The sequence below is a fragment of the Paroedura picta genome, chromosome 3 (genome assembly GCF_049243985.1).
Source record: "Paroedura picta isolate Pp20150507F chromosome 3, Ppicta_v3.0, whole genome shotgun sequence".
Lineage (NCBI taxonomy): Eukaryota > Metazoa > Chordata > Lepidosauria > Squamata > Gekkonidae > Paroedura > Paroedura picta.
This window is the reverse complement of record NC_135371.1, coordinates 22,221,249-22,238,799: the sequence shown is the minus strand read 5'-3', so window position 1 is coordinate 22,238,799 and position 17,551 is coordinate 22,221,249. Positions and strand designations below refer to the sequence as shown.

At 42.8% G+C, this 17,551-nt stretch overlaps 1 protein-coding gene across 29 annotated transcripts in view; it reads left to right on the top strand.

The window, feature by feature from the left end:
- The window catches only part of MAGI1 (membrane associated guanylate kinase, WW and PDZ domain containing 1), a 566,279-nt gene that overhangs the window by 494,929 nt on the left and 53,799 nt on the right, over window positions 1–17,551 (top strand). For all 29 annotated transcript variants that reach the window (XM_077325070.1, XM_077325078.1, XM_077325089.1 and 26 more), the window contains one exon: window positions 15,734–15,950. In XM_077325070.1, the coding sequence (XP_077181185.1) occupies window positions 15,734–15,950 (217 nt within the window). The remainder of the gene's footprint in view (window positions 1–15,733; window positions 15,951–17,551) is intronic.

Here is a 17,551-nt window from a genome sequence, read left to right as displayed (position 1 = left end):
CTCTGTTCCTCACTCTTACTAATTAAATCACACCTGATGTTAGGCTTAGCGGGTTAGCCAAGTTAGAGACAGTGTCCCCCCACTAATTTGGAGCTGTCATGAATGCCTCTCTCCAGTGAATGGTGATGCATGAGCAGCTTTAAGGTCTCATGTGTGGGACCTAAATCCATTTAGAGATAATCCTTCTCTAGTGAACAAAGATCCTGTTTACAAACAGGTGTCTTTCAGGAGCCCTCCTCCCTTCACCCCCTTTTTCATCTTTTTCCTTCAGCAGAATTCAATCGATCTCTGAAGACCATTGCATCAGCTAGAACCCCTTGAATGCTACTTTGCTGGAAGCCTTTACCTTTGCTCCTCTTCTTTGTCTGCTCCAAAGTATTTTGAAGCCCAGCCAGTGGTTGTGTTCTCTACTAGAAGAGAGGAAATCCCCAGAAAACCAAATTTATCCATTTAAAAAAATGTCGAATAGAATGCGTGTTAACCACATTCTGTCATACAGTGCCTTGTTTTTTTTTTGTAATGCAGCAGCTGTTGCATTCGATATAGAGATACCATCCTGTTCTCTATAATATTCAGAGCATCCCTCGAATGAGAAGATGAAAATGTTTAAGTCTTGTAATGTAGACTAGACTTTTGTATTTTTAAATGGAAGAATAACAGCAATAAAGGTTCTGTGCTTGCAGTATTGCTAAACAGGGAAGGAGGTTGTAAGTGGATTAGAGTGAGCATTCTGTGAACTTCCAGCATTAATCTGAATGGGAATTCCCCCCCAATTCAGTTCTTGAAAATGGCATGAAATATTTTCAGTGACGGTGGCTATTTGTCGAAGCCTACATGTTGACAGTCTAGTGAGATGACGCAGGCATCCGAAATGTCGAGCATCAGCCCATGTGGTCCCCAGAGCCTACTTACATGGTCTTGTGGTTGCATTTCTTTTTCCTTTCCCTCTTTTCAGTTTTTCTCCAAGAGTCCCTTAAAACACTAATTATTTCATGATCAATAATAGATTAGCTGCCGTTCCATGAACCATGTGCAGCCAGCCTCGCGGCATTAAAAAAGAAGAAGAAGAAGAAGAAGCAGACACACTCACACGCCTCTCCTGATCTTAATGTTTTCTGTTGTTAGATTTATTTCAAGGACAGCAAATTCAGCTCCAAAATACATTCCAAACACATCAGACGCATCAACTTCAGAAACATAACGGCAACCTGCCAATGGAGCTTACAAGAAAACGTCCCAGTGGGCTACTATCCTAGGAGGCCACGTGGCCAGCAAGAGTCCCTAGCCCAGCAGCTGTGGCAATAGCTCCTACAACAGCAAGGAAAATTGGTATCATCAATTGTGGGAGGAAGCATTGGGTAAAGTAAGCTAATGCCCATTGCTAGTTCTACTGAACTGAGTGGCCCCTTCAGCACTGGCCTATAGTGCCACAGGGACACATCAGCATGGCTTGTTCCAAGACCATTTTGATTTCCCAGGCCACTTCTCTCCCACATGGTAAATTGCCCATCAAACAATGCAATCACATTATATACTTGATACTCCCATTTTTCAGGGGGTTTCAGATGCTCTTATCTGGATCACCCAACAGCCTCAGCAATTAGGGAGCAGATTTGGGTATTTCCAGATTACCAGCATGGCCACCAATCACAGAAGGTGAGAACAGGTCACTGATATTTTCATTGAAGGCTCAGAAGTCTCCTGGAAAACCTCCCCAGAATGTTTCAAAATGTTCATAAACTGGTGGCCCCCATCTTTGGCTAAAGTGATCAAAAGGTGATCTTTCAGAAGGGTGGATGACTAGCATAAATGTACCTATTTACAAAAAGGGTAATAAGAATGACCAATATAACTACTGCCCAATAAGTCTCCTAAACATAGCCTCGAAGCTTAAACCATAAATTGAAGGAATGGGTAAAAGATAATATCTTTTAATAATCAGCAAGTATCAAATCGGATTTTAAAAGAGCCATTCTACAATTGAACACTGACAAACGTTCTACTGTCTAGCTACCACATAAGGTAGCATGCATGTTGCAATGATAACATGCAAAGCCCATGATAGGAGGTGCCATTCAGCAGGGTATACACTTTAGACTGTTGGACTACAATCTGGGAGATTCATATTCAAACGGCCACGCTCCATAGAAGCTTGCTGAGTGATGTTGGGCCAGTTAACACACTCTGAGCCAAGCCTACCTCACAGGGTTGTTATGATGAGAAAATGGAGGAGAAGTGAATGATATAAGCCACTGTGGGTCCCCATTGGAGATTAGGAATGCCAGTCTCTAGGTAGGACCTGGGGATCCCCGGGAATTTCAGCTCATCTCCAAACTACAGAGATCAGTTCTCCTGGAGAAAATGGATACTTTGGAGAGTGGCATTGTATCCCACTGAGATCTCTGTTCTCCCCAGGCTCCTTTCCCAAGTATCTTGAACAGTTCCACAGGGCCCACAAAGGGAGCTCCTCTACCAGGCATTTGGTTGAGGTCAGCCTGAAACACCACTAACCATGGACCCTCCCCCTGAGCCTTCCTCCTGTGTTATCCACTACAATTCCACCCAACCCACTGGGCTATCAGTATGTGTTCATTTAATGTTCTCCATATTTTTCTACTGTTCTATGTTGCTTGTTGTTATCACTTAATAATTGTTAAACTAAGTTATCTGTATTATTTCTGTTTTATGTGAACCACCCTGAGCCTTCGGGGAGGGCGGTATATAAATATATAAGAAATAAATAAATCCAGTTGTTTCCTAACCTGGATCTGGTCACCCTATCTCTCATCCCCTTCTGGTGGCCGGGGGTGGGGGTGGGGGGTGGGACCTGGACACTGTATTGGGGAAGAAAAGCAAGGTATATATGAAGTAAATAAAAACTGGCCCATGTGAGAGAAGAGCTGATTTTTTAATACCTTGCTTATAACTACCTGAATGAGTCCCAGAATGGCTTACAGACACCTTTCTCTTCCTATCCCCACAACAGACACCCTTTGAGATAAATAGGGCTGGGGGAGCTCTGAGAGAAGTGTTTTGTGAGAACAGTTTTAAGAGGACTGTGACTAGCCCAAGGTCACCCAGCTGTCTGCATGTGGAAGAGTGTGTAATTACTCCCAGTGTGTAATTTAACACTTTGCTTATCATATGGAAATTTCTGATTTTGGTGCAGAGACTTTCCATGCCAGCAAGGTTCTCCATGTAGCTACTTTCCGTATGTTAAAAAGCATTACACAGTGTAGGAGATATAATGGACAGGGGGCTGTCCCACTGCTGAAAGGAAGAGCAACCACTCAGCTGTAGGGATGTACGCTTCATCCAATGTACAGTTCGGCCACCTCGGTGATCACCGAAGCCTGAGGTGGTGCGTAGGAGGCCAGCGCTACAGCGCAGAGAGTAAAGGCGGCAGCAGCACACCTTCTGGCAGCCGCTGCCGCCTGTGCCCTACGTGCCGTGGCACTGGCCTCCTACGCACTGCCTCGGGCTTCGGTGATCGCCAAGGCGGCCAAGCCGAAGCGCACATCCCTACTCGGCTGTTTCATCCGGGAACCTATGGGAGTGCTGCTCCAGCATCCAATCATCTTTCAGAGGGGGATGGAATGTTGGCAGGGAGCACAGTGGGAGTTATTTCAGGTCTGACTCCGGAAGACCACATTTTGAAGGGTTGTCCTCCCTGATAACATGGTCGAGTAGTTTCACTCTACCTCTGGGAGAGAATAGAGTACCTGTTTGTTAGACCGTGTGCAATTTAGTCTCAGTTTTGGGAAAGGACAGGCTGGCGAGGGTGGAATGTGTGTACAAAAGGATCCAAGCTGGCGGGTTGTCCTTGGAAGCCTATTTATACCTGAAAAATTTAAGAGAATTCAAACCACGCTCTGAAGCCATAGCTAGCTTGAATATATTTACCTTTGGCTCTCTCCAGATGTCCATGGACTGCAATTCCCACAAGCCCCTGCCAGTGCCTCACTAGCAAGGGCTCATGGGAATTGTAGTCCATGAGCATTTGGAGAGCCACAGTTTGCCCAACCCTGGTCTAGAGACTTCTGCTGCCGCCCTATTTATAAGTAAATCGTCTTTGCATACAACTCCTGCCTCAGTGACCTCCATGTTCTTGCTTACTATGAAACTTACCTCACAGCAGTCAACCCAGAATATCCACACTTGCAACCCTAGTGACATCCGGTAACTGAAGAGAATATTTGCAGCTCAAAACAAAGTCATAAGAGGCTGTGCAGGCACCTTATTTTCCCAGAAAGAGCCTGTCATATCCGGTCACATTAAGCTACCAAAAAAGAACTGCCTTGTGATGCTTCTGGCCATAAGAAGCTCCTCCCGTCGGATTTGGAGGCCCTGTTGTATCCATTTCTTTGATTATATGATTTCAAAATGAAGTAGCCCAGTTTTTATATTTCCACCCACTAAAAAGCGTCCCTTGTCATCAAAGTGAAAGACTGTGATTTTCCATCTTAATGCGGTATCCAAGCGTCTTTCTTAAATGTTCGTGAATATTTGATGCATGCTATTTTTATTATATGTTTTTTACTTATGCTATTAAATCTAGTTTAGTAATTTATATATCTGAGATTAAAGGAAGGCGGCCTCCATCATTTAGCACTGATAACCTTTTGCAAACTCTTTATCTATAGGTTAAATCCTTGGCTACTCTGATTCAAAACAGTGGTGGCAGGCCATCCCACAAAGACCCAGCTGTCTTTCCTTCCTATATAATTGAATGGATGGGAAAGAGAACACCACTATTGCTGTCTTAGGTTCCCAGCTGCTGTGAATCTAAATTCCAGGACGCTTTAGCAGAGCCTCTAACATAGAAAGGAAGAGAGAAGGAACAGATTCTATGGAAATCAACCGAGTGGTCCATGGGCTGATAGTCTTTATTTATTATTTTTAATTCATTTTCAGTACCTAGACAAGTGAGTGGAATTAAGAAGGTGGTTTCCCTTTGGAAACGTTCCTTCTTTCTTTAAATCCCTGTAGTCTCCTTTTGGAATTTCTTAATTTCTTAATGACATTTATCATGTCAAAGCGGGCCTTGGATTGAATTTCCTAATCAGTCTTGAATGCATGCCATTTGGACAGCTAATATGATAGTCCAGCCCTCATTGGCTCTCTTGCCACTGTGAAATGCTTGGTTTGGTCAGGTGTTTCTTTTCTGAGTGACAGGATTTGCCCAGAACATCAGGCAGTTGCTCTTGTAGCCTCATAAGTTGGAAGGACCCACTTCATTGTTTCAGGGTGCATCTAAGAAAAACACTAGAATATCTGAATGCCACCTGCATCTTTTTCTATGAGTCAAAAATAATCATGTTATTGAAGTACATAACACAGAACTAAAATTCTTTATATAGTTGTGTCATTTTTCTGCAGCACTATATGCTGTACATATGGTCCTTTTCCAGCCATATCAGCCAATTCCATTGGCTTCCATTGGTTGCTGTACCATTACACCCTTCTGTCTTCTAGAGCAATGGTCCCACGATTTTACTGAGGCCTGGGGGGGGGGTAGTCTTTTGCCAAGGGACATCGCTGCTGCTTCCTGACCCCCTGTTCCACTTGCTTTCCTGCCGGCGCTCCTGACTTCCCACCGCCAGCTAGGGGGCGCTGCCAGCAGCAGCTATACAGTGCCACGCCGAGGGGGAGCCCCAGCCATGGCAGCCGCCGGAAAGCACCAAAGGTGAGCCGGCAGCAGAGTGTCAGGGCAGCCCCCGAGGCAGCAGCGGGGGAGGGGGATGAGGAGGAGCCGTGGCCCGGTACCGACTGATCCACGGAGGAGTCCCGGACCGGGGGTTAGGGGCCACTGTTCTAGAGAATACATGCATTTCACTACTTTATTTTTGGGCATAAACCTAAATAGATACTACTCCCTTCTAATACAGAAGGTAAAGTGTTACTCTTGGGATACTGTAAGACAGTGGTCCCCAACCCCCGGTCCGGGGACCGGGACCAGTCCGCAGATCAGTCGGTACCGGGCTGCGACTCCTCCCCGTCCTCCTCCCCAGCTGCTGCCTCGGGGGCTGCCCTGCCACTCTGCCGCTGGCTCACCTTTGGTGCTCTCCAGCAGCTGCCATGGCTGGGGCTCCCCCTTGACGTGGCACTGCGCAGCTGCTGCTGGCAGCACCCCCCAGCAGGTGGCGGGAAGTTAGGGGCGCCAGCAGGAAAGCAAATGGAGCAGGGGCTAAGGCGGCGGCGACGTCCCTTGGCAAAAGAGTACCCCCACCCCAGGCCTCAGTAAAATTGTCAAGCGTTGAACGGTCCCCAGTGATAAAAAGGTTGGGGACCACTGCTGTAAGACATGGAGAGAAATCCTCCCTTAATACTGGGCAATTCAACTTGCATAGACCCTTGGGGAAGGACAATCCATGGCTGTACACACTGATGTATTACATGTTACAATTAGAGACCGTGCTTCAGTCATCATGGTAGCCACGTTGTTAGTGGAGGTATGTAGATAAAATAGGGCCATAGATGAAATATGCTAAGGGTTTTTTTTTTTTTTTTTGGGGGGGAGGATTGCAGCAGGCCTACCAATATTTGTATTATATAGAGCAGAAGCTTTATTAAAATTAATTATGTGACACTGCACTTTCTTAGAGCAGGGAATAAAGTCCAAAGCCCTAAACTGAAAGTATTTCCAATTTGGTCCAGACATGACAACTTCATCTTTTTTTCAGAATACCATAAAAATGGAAAATATCATAGTATTCATCAGTAAAATAGGTTAGTAGACTTAAATGTTTATTCTGGTTGGTAAGAAAGCAATCTCCGAAGATTTGACAACATGCTTATGATTTCCCACCCACTCTTAATTTTCTGTTTCTCTAAATATAGTTTCTATTGTTCTGGCATGAAATTAGAATTTGCTTATTCCTAAAAGAATAGTCTGCTGAGGGTAGTGCATAGGTCATAGATACTGTCTTCTTTATGTAATTGGTAATACAGTTTCCTGTATAGTCTTAATTCCAATTTAATGAAGTTTCTGCAAGGGCTGTGTAAACAGGTTAGATTTTGAATATGGAAGTAATCTTCAGGTATTAATAGTAGCTTTAACTTCTTTCTGAGCTATGTTTAAGTTAACATGAAACAATGTGTATAAAATGCCATTTTCAGTTAAGTTTTGTACATATTTGTTGATTTCATCACTCCTGTTTTCTTTGCTAGTTTTGCCATATCATTTCCTTCTTTCATAGCATTTTTACATCATTTTATGGCATTTCTCTCATTTTATGGCATCATTTTATGGCATTTTATGGCATTTCTCAGAGCCTCTTGTGGCGCAGAGTGGTAAGGCAGCCGCCTGAAAGCTTTGCCCATGAGGCTGGGAGTTCAATCCCAGCAGCCAGGCTCAGGGTTGACTCAGCCTTCCATCCTTCCGAGGTCGGTAAAATGAGTACCCAGCTTGCTGGGGGGTAAACGGTAATGACTGGGGAAGGCACTGGCAAACCACCCCGTATTGAGTCTGCCATGAAAACGCTGGAGGGCGTCACCCCAAGGGTCAGACATGACCCGGTGCTTGCACAGGGGATACCTTTACCTTTACCTTTATGGCATTTCTGCCACACACAGTTCTACTATGTCATTTAAACACAAAAACTGATCTCTACGTTAATTTTGCTGTCAAATGACTTTATTTTGGTATCCCATTTCACTGCGAACACTGAAAAATCATAAAAGAAAGTCAGTCTTTCAAATTGAACCAGAGTAGTAACAAAATATAGTGACATCCCTACCAATATGTAGTATGATTACATGTCTTCACTCCAAGAGCGTTCCTTCATTGTTACAGTGTACCATTGCTTGAAGTAACAATAGTGTGTGTGTGCAGGGGAAATATAGCACAACAGTTGGCTCATTAATTACTATGAGCATATATCTGCCACTAGTTTTCTCTCATATTAGATGGGCATCTAGATTTTCATCCAAAAGAGTCATATCCTTACATATATTATATTTGGAAAATTTCATTCCTTACTTTCCCCATATGATTGTATGTGCTTGGTATACTTTAGATATTATACCTGCAGCATGAAATCTGCCTTTTTATAGGTTTGTCTCCTGATGCCCCTGTAACATCAGGGACTGCCAACAGCTAATTTCCAGCAGCTAATAGGTTCCTTCCTAGTTGATCATTTTCCCTAATTCTGGCTGGCTGGCACACAATTATTTACATGATTAATCCACATGATTATTTACTTCCCCCCACCCGGGAGCAGATCCTTATATAAAGCATCAGTGTCACCTGATGAATCTATGGAAAAGTAGGTCCTGTATTGCTAATTTTTATAGCTAAGGGATGTAGAATATTGAAAACAAAAAACCCTTGGTTTGTACCCGCAGAGGTGGTAAATGGTGTCATATGTCAACAGTGGTTTTTCATTTCATCATAATGGCACTTGTAAACAGATTGTCTTATTTTTAAATCAAACCATTATGCAGTTGGGACATCATAATTGAGCATTACTTGGGAACACCAAATTGGAGGGAGAGAGGGACTCTACATAAACCCTGCTGTTAGCCTGGTATAAAGCGGGTCTCAGGGTGTAATCCACTTCTCCAAATATCTGTATTCCGAAGATTAATTCTCACCCTTCTCTTTTCCTCTTCACATATTGCTGAACACACTTTTGAAACTTCCTTAAATTTGAGAGGTAGCTTTGTTGAATGGTGTGTGTAGGGATGCTGGTGCCAGATTTTGAATAAGACAAACTTGGAACATTCTGGGCCATGGTTTACTACGTCAGGGTGTAACGAGGCCTATTAGAATATTTCATTGCGTGGGGAGTGAAAATAGGTAAGATACAAAACCTGACTGAAAAGTTCCCACCCAAACTGATCTGGAAGTGGGCTGGGAACATTTTAGCCTCCCCCTAAATGGGAAGTGAGAATTTACAATGTGACAGTAATGGTGTGTTAGTGGTGTGCTAGTCCAACTGTTCTGAACCAATTGGGCTGTGGGTGAAAAAATAACCAGGCATTTGAGGTGAGTGAGAATTGCCTCCAGGTGACCATGTGAAGCAGACCCAGTAACCACATATGGGGCTGTTTACTTACCTATCTTCTCCTAGTTCAAATGGGGAAGAGATAGGGTCTGACAGCAGCATCCCAAGCATAACACTGTATGGGGGAATGTCTTAGTTGGCTGTACTATATTCTCTCTCTCTCTCTCTCTCTCTCTCTTCTTGCCTCTTCCTAATATCACAGGGAGGTAGATTAAAGGGAAAAGAGAATTTCACTACATTATGTTTCCCCTAGTTCTTAAAACCAGGAAGACTGGGTTATTTTCTTAATCTTCCCCTCTGCCAGGGAAAGGAAGAAAACCCAAGAGGGCAAAGGGGCAGAAAAAAAACTCTGGGGGCAAATGCACTATATCTCACTAACAGGGCAAAAACAATGGGGACAGTTTCTGTGTTTTTTTTCTGTCCTGTTCTGTCTTCTATGCTGAGGGGAAAAGAGGCAGTTGGTCTAACCATCCTATTCCACTCACCTTGCCTAACAGCAGATGCAAAAGACTTTACTCAGTATCCATAGAGAAGGCTCACATCTCTCTTATTCTCCCAAACTTAAAGCCTTCACTTCCAAGTTTTGGCCATGGAATGAGAAAAGGAATAGACCCTGTTACTACTGTGCTATGGTAGAATGGCACCATGTTAATAGAAGCTGATTAAGCAACTTGGAATGGGAAACCTCTCTTTCTGTGATTATTGCAAGGCTTTGAGTAATGGACCTTCATGTTTTAAAGCCTCTGAAAAGCTAGTAAACCAACCCTTTGACCAAACCCCTTGAAACCTGGCATACTCCTTTATGGCTGAATTCTGTGCCATCACTCCTGTGTCACAAATATGCCCACACCGGGGTGAAAAAAGGCAGTGATAATATTTTATGTTTAAAGTACTTTGATGAACCAGCCATTGTTTATGTCTGAGGGTGGTTTTCTCAGCACATTTTCTTCATGCATGAACTACTAGCTGCATTTCCAGGCAAGGGGGGAAATTATCACAGGAGTTGAGCAATCAGGGCTAGCACACGTCATGTGGGTTTCAGTATGAAGGGTAAAGGTAATTTTGAATTTAAGTCAGCAGAGAATTTATATCTGATGGGTCAAGAGCTGTAGGAGAAGGTGATAAAGAATTTCAGAGCAAAATCTGCTTGTGGAGTTATCACACTTCTCAGCAAATAGCTACACAACTTTCAAGAGGGGGGGGAGAAATGGCTGCATGTCCTGATTCAAAGGGCTTGCAGGGAACACTCGGTATAGAAAAGTAGCTAGAGAGGGGGTGTTTGACCTGTTAATTTGTGTTTGTGACCAGTATCTAGTATCTAGCATAGCTCATTGATAAGTTATTGAATTGGAATTCATTGTGAAGTTTTGAGTTATCCAATTATAGATGGACACACTGTATGCAAAAGTTAATTATGTAAAATTAAACATAAAACATAAAACCAGCCTTGTGATATAGAGATGATATCAAGAAAGCTGTGATAATAGTGAAGAAAAATCATACAGTTCAAAAGATTTCCTCTTTGGCTATGTTGCCATTTTGGAATTATCTCCCCCCTACCCCATCCCTGGCTTCAGCCCATTTTTCAGTTTATGCACCAAATTTCAGTTTATGGACACATGAGTTGGACTTTCCTACAGGTAAAATTACTTAAGCCAGAACCTGAGGTCACAAGCTCTTGAATTTAGTATGCTGTTGGATGTGATTCTACCACAGTGAATGTCTCTGTGGTTAAAAAAAAAAATTACCAGTATTTATCCAAGCACCGGCCAGTAAGGATGTTGTGTCATGCTTTGGGTATTAAATATATTTGTTAAAAATGTTTCATCCTACCTTCTCTTTCAAAAAAGAGGTCTAAGGTTGATTTGTGCCCTCCAACTCCAGCCGTCTTACAGGTGAGGGGCAAAGTTGTTGAGTATATCCTTTCTTCACCCCCACCCCACACTGTTCTATTGATGGCTGATTATTGTGCCAGCTTAAAATTGTCACTACCCTGATTGGTTGGGGGTGTTCCCAGCAGCTGAGTTCTGCTGCTGAGAATGAAATGCGGTACTCTGAAGTAGCATCAGGGCAGAGAATCTTCAGGGCTTCCAAATTTTACTCAGAGTTGGCTGGATGACAGCACTGCACAGCCAGTAAGATCTTATTGCACATCAGCAGTATTAGGAAGCATTAGACGCTCACTAGAAAGGGAGCTTCCATTGCTTCCACTTGTACTAAGATGGACTTGGTAAATAGCTTCTTCCTATCGGCCAGAACTAGAATTCCTAGTAAGAGTGGTGTTTTTTTTTGGACAGCAAAATCAATTTTACCCCTAGTGAGAGGTATCCATAGGGTGAACCAAAGCTGGAGAGGACAATAATTTTACAATCTTCTAAAGGTTGCAATCACCGTGGCCTGACTTGGGCACGGCTGAGTAGGGACCAAAAAAAAGGAGAGAAGAGTGAGAATCAAGGTTCTGTATCTGTTACATAGTGCATGGTGACATAATCATGCAAGGAGTATAAAGCAAAAGTCCACCCTAAAGACTAACAACATTTATAGCAATATGAGTTTTCGTGAGCCCTCAAATCTTCAGATATGTGGAGGGAATTCAAATTGAGAATTCTATTTAAAGGGAATATTACAATCAGGGAAGAGGGAATGAGTCAAAGAATTGGGTGTGAGAGGTGGGTCTCATCCCCCCACCCCTCCAAGTAATCTTCTCTTTAAATAGAATTCCTCCACATATTTCAGGTAGTGACTCATAAAAGCTTATATGGAAATAAATGCTGATAGTCCTTAAGGACTTTTGTTGTATTTTGCTGTACCAGGCTAATCTGTCTACCCCTTTGCAATTATACAAGGAGAACAGAGAAGAGAGTGCGAAGCTTGTTCTTTGATTTGTTCATTTTGTAATACTGATGAGATGTCCAAGTGGATAGAGAGAGAGAGCTGTTGGTGTTGTGGGAACTGGTTGAAGGGGAACCTTAAGTCATAATATTTGATGTAGTTACTCAGGGACACGGTATAGAGGAAATAGAAAACTCTGTGAAAACTCAGTTAAGGAAGATCATATTCCGTGGAAACACTGAATGAGTTGGTGATTGGCTGGGGGAATCAGCTGAAGATAATTAAAACAAAATACCCTAGATTGCCATGAGAGTCCAGCAGGTGACAGGGTAACAATTAATTAACTTTCTTTGTTTATAGCCCGCCTTTTCTCATTGAGGCACAGGATAAATTACTAAGTATTAGATACAGCATAAGACAGCCAATAAACAATGCAGTGCAATAAACAATTAGAAAACAACAAAGGGGGGAACACCCATGTCATAACAAAATGCATAAAGTAAACTGCAAAGACAAAAGATAATGCCATAAAAGCAAAGTGATATGGTAAACATTGCAATATACTCTAATCCTATCCTCTTAAAAAAGCACACTCCTGAGTTGTTCCATTATTCAGCAGTCGTAATCCCTTTATAAAAATGACCTCTTGAACATTTCTGTTTTGCACATTCCATGAAATAATAAAAGTGTTTGGGACTTCCTGGCCACCTCAGGTGAGCTGTTCCAAAAAGTGGGAGCCACAACAGAGAATGCATGTGACAAGGCTGTTGTTCATTTTAAGGGTGGAACCCTCAGAAGGTTTTGCTCCTCTGAGCAAAGCTCCTGGAGCAGAGCATGGTAGGAGAGGTGGTTCTGCAGGAGTGTGGGTCCAAGGACCTGAAGGGCTTTGTAGGTTAATATTTTGATCTGTGCCCTGTAACAGATTGGTAGCCGGTGGAGTGATTACAGATTGAGTGTGAATGCTTCTGATAGCAGCAAAGCTGCAGCGTTCTGTAGCAGTTTGAGATTCTGTGTTGACTTCAAGTACAATTCTATGCAAAGAGCATTACTCCAACATTGAGGTTACAGTGGAATGGATCCATATGGCCAGATTGGCCAAGTCAAGATAGGGAATGGAAGAAAGCATCTTTTGTTCTTGATCTTCCAGAACAAGGTGAAATTTCAAGCAAGGATTTAGAAGTGTTCTGCAGGCCGGCCACAGCCTGGCCACATGTTTAATATGATCCAGACTAGATTATGGTAGCACATTTTGTGTGGAGCTACCTTTGAGGACAGTTCAGAAACTTGTTGGTGCCAAATACAGGTGCGAGGACTTTACTGGAGCATGGCAAAATGAGCATTTAAAACTACGTACTGTTGCTTCAGTTGAATGGACTATCTCTTTATTTCTGGGCCCAGTTCAAGGTTATAACTCAGCAACCAAAGGACCTCTTCCACATGTACCAGTCTGCCTAAATCTTGACATCCAAGCATGGTGCCTTCATGCAAGAAGCTATCTTTTATAGATGATAGGTTAGCTGAGAGTCATGGGAGGGCCTTTCAGCTGCTGTCTCAGAAAATGACATTCCTTTCACAAAAGGAAATTGAAGACTTAGACCATTTCCACACGAAGGGGTAAAATGCGAGTGGCTTCCTGCTTACAAACACGGGATGGTAAACCTCGCATTCTTGAGTCTATCATTTTATAATGCTTTTATTGAATTGTGACCTTGAACAGACCCTAGAGTTCTCTTCTTGGTTTTTAGAGAACATGTATATTGAATCCCTGAAAGATAAATGGCCTGGAATGGATACTGGCTAAGCAAAGTTGGAAATCTATTTTTTTAAATATATATGAGAGTGTTACTTGCACTGAAATAATAATTAGGATTAATTAGTAATTAGGATTGCCAGATAATGGGGTGTTATAGATGCTAGATCCAGGCTGGCAAACACAGGAACCTCATTAGGGTACAATGCCATAGAGTGTATCCTTCCAAAGTTGCCATTTTCTCCAGGGGAACTTATCTCTACAATCTGGAGATGAGCTGTAATTCCGGGAGATCCCCAGGTCCCATCTGGAGGCTGGCATCCCCATTCGTAATGTATGAGATGCATGATATATGGACAGATGTCCACACTTAGTAACATCTAGTAGCAGGTTATTGTTATACCTTGTGATTTTCTTTTGTTTATTTACTTCATTTATACCCAATCTTTCTCCTCCGTTTTAGTCTTACTATAACCCTGTGAGGCAGGTTAAACTGAGAGAGAGTGACTGGCCCAAAGACGCCAGCAAGATTCTGTGGCAAAGTGGGAATGGAAACCATGTCTGCCTGATCCAAGTCCACAACTCTAGGCACCGCATCACCCTGGCTGCTACATGGCTGTCTGATCATGGAAGAAGGGGGACCCCTTGAATGTATCCTAGTGCTGTTCATTCAAGCTATTAGCGTCTTCATTGTGACCGTTTACGCACTGGAGGTTTCATGCCAGGCTGCAGGCTGGAGTTTGAGTCATGGCAGGTTGCCCAACCTCTTCCTGCACCCACATGGGGGAGTATTTGGCCTGGTGCGCCTCATCTGCCCCCAATTTGTGCTCCTGCACGGGAGCTGGGGCAATGAAGTTCCCAGTGCGTAAATGGGCTGTGTGGTGCCATATAGATTGTGAAACTTCCTGCCTAATTTCAGTTTGTGGAACCAACATGCTTCTGGACTGCTGCAGTTAATGATATATTCCTGCTCCTACCACATTGTTTCTTTGCAGTGTTTATTGTTTAATTTACATTGTGTGAGCACATTGTTGCCCTCCATGTTCAGTTTTGTGCTATGGCATTATTCATTCACTGCCCTGTACAGTATGATTTCGTTTCCCCCTCTCTCTGTCTGTACTCTGTAATCTACCTTGAGTCTTGGCAAGAAAGATGTGCTGTAAATAAGCTGAATAAACAAAGTTTACTCATAACCAAATGTTCAGCAAATCTAAATGTTCCAAAATGTTTTATGTAAACTGGCCAGAGCTGTAGGGAAGGGCGGTATAAAAATCTAAATAAATAAATAACCATTTCCCAAAATCTGCAGTTCTCTAGAGTCACCCAGTGGAGTGTCCTCAATGAAGTTTTTATCTAGCAATTAGTGACCTAATATAAGGTGACAAAATTGAAGGGAAATGAAGATGTGGGATTTTAGATGTCTTTCTGTGCCCACTCGCTAGTTTGCCAGATTTGAAGAGAGTCCTGCTATGCTTCAACCCATCAGAAATTGGTGATTTGGGGCATTTTAACTTCTTGTATGTGGTATCATGGGGGATAAACAGATATGAAATCATTTGGAAGCTTGGTATTGGGCTGCAGCAAGCCAGTCACGCTGGTTGTCAGCCTTATTGGTAGTTTTGGCTTTAATCTGATCTGTTGTTTATTTTATTGTAAGCCACATATGGCCAACTTTGCGGGGGAAAGATGTATTCTAACCAAACCCGCATTGCATTGGCTGACAAAATGGCTTAGGACAAAGTTGTTCACCACAGTTTAGAGATGCTGTTTTGAGCAGAGGGTGAAAAAAAATATATAAAGCCACTGATCCAATAGGGAACTTTTATTTGCAGTGCGCTTGTACGTGGAAGGTTGGATGTTTTTCTCTGTGATGGATGACTTTCCCCTTTCTTGCATCCCTCTGTCACTCTCTCTGTCTATCACCGGGAAAATACATCTGTACTCAGCACAAAACTGGCAATGGTAGAAGCCAAAATGTCTATCTCTCTCTCTCTATATATATATATATTTATATATATACAGACATATAATATTGACCCAAAAAAACAAAAACCCTGCAGGAAATTGCTTACTTGCAAGCCATTAACCTTCTTGGGATTTTTTCCCCCCCATTCCCCATCTCTTCTGGCACTTTTGCTTACAGCAACCACTTGAAAGGAAAGATAGCCAAAACAGCTCTCAACACAGTGTCTCCAGCCACCACAGCACACACACTGCTTCGCCCGTCCACAGCACTCAGGTGCTTCCCGACTACCCTGCCCCTGAAGCGCCAGCTGCGGATCAACCAGACAACACTGGGCAGAAGAAGCCGGATCCATTCAAAATCTGGGCCCAGTCCAGGAGCATGTATGAAAGCCGACGTAAGTATCAGATGAGACCTTTTCTTGTTCTGGAGTCAGCTCTAGATAGCAGCTTTCTCGAGCTGCTGGGATTCAAAAGCATTTTGTTTGATTGGGAAAATAAATAGGCCTCTTGTTTTGCTAATGCGATGAACTGTCTGAAATTGCATGTGGCCAGAAAGAGGTTGCAGTGGCCCAAGGTTAGAGAAACACAATGGTGAGAAGCTACAGAGATCAGAAAATTATATGCTGTTCACAATCTTTTTTGTCTGTGATGAAAAAGGAGCTTTGATTGCCTGCAGTAAGTGGGTTTACAGCATGATTTCAATAAGCAATAGGCAAGTCCTTTCAACATTACAGTCTTTCTTTTCTTATTTTCTTCTGCTCACTTTCTGTAGATACAAACAAATCAAATGTATATAGAATGGGAAAGTGTCCAAATATCGTTGCAAGTAGTTAGGCACCTTCCCTTGCTGATGACTAAGAAAGAATTGAAGTCTGTGGTCCCAGCCTTGAAGAGCATTTTCCTGGGGAATTAACAGTATTATGAAGTTGGGCCACACATAGGTGTGCCAACTTTTTTCTGGGCCTTTGGATTACACGCTCATACCTGTAACCCTTTTTAAAATTTCCCAATCCCCCAGTGTCCAAAAACGGGGAGTTTTGCTCTGTTAGGGAAAAGATATAATTTCCTAGCTAATACCATATACTGTCAAACCACAGTTGCTTTTATCAGTATCTGCTGTTCCAACAATGCAAGAGCCAGATAGGTGGAGTAAGAAGCCTTAATTTGGGTTATTAATAGATAATATTACTGTATTAATTTGCCAGGGCTGTGATTCTGTTCCAAGTACAACATTGATTCCTCTCACACCCCTTTTATGCAAAGAGAATCAACTCTCTTCTTCTCAGCTATATTTTTTCAAAGCATAGGTTAGATTTGTTCAGAGTGTGTTGGGTGTTCCAAAGGACCAAGCTTTCATGAAGCATGCTCAGGCCCCAAACAGCTGCTTGTGTGGTGGACTGTGGATTTCTGCTTATTTCATAGGGGGTCTAACACCCAGTGAATCAACAAACATTGGATGGACCGTATAGTAACGTATAGGACAGGGGTGGCCAAACTGTGGCTCTCCAGATGTCCAAGGGCTACGACAATGAGCCCCTGCCAGCACGATGCTCATGGTCATTATAGCCCATGGACATCTAGAGATCCATAGTTTGGCCACCCCTGGCAATGGGGAAGGAAACAAATAAACTAACAGTAGTCCTAAGCAGAGTTCCATCCTTGTAAGCCTGTTGATATCAATGGCCTTAGAAGAGGGTTAACCCTGTTTAGGATATCACCGTGAGTCAGGAACTTCTGAGCTGAAGAAGCATCAGAGCAGCGTGTTCTTTTGCTGTTTCATTGAGGCATTTCCTTTCCATTTCTTTTTTTGGAAGTGCAGCAGGTGTGTACGAACAACCACTTTCTCATTGCTTCTGCTTGCCTCAGTTGTTTTCACAAGAGACACTCAAATACTTTTTTTCTCCCTGATCCTTTGCTAGCCTTTGTAATCCACATTCATATATTAGCATATATGCTATCCTCTTAGAAATGTAGCACCCACCATTATAGAATCATA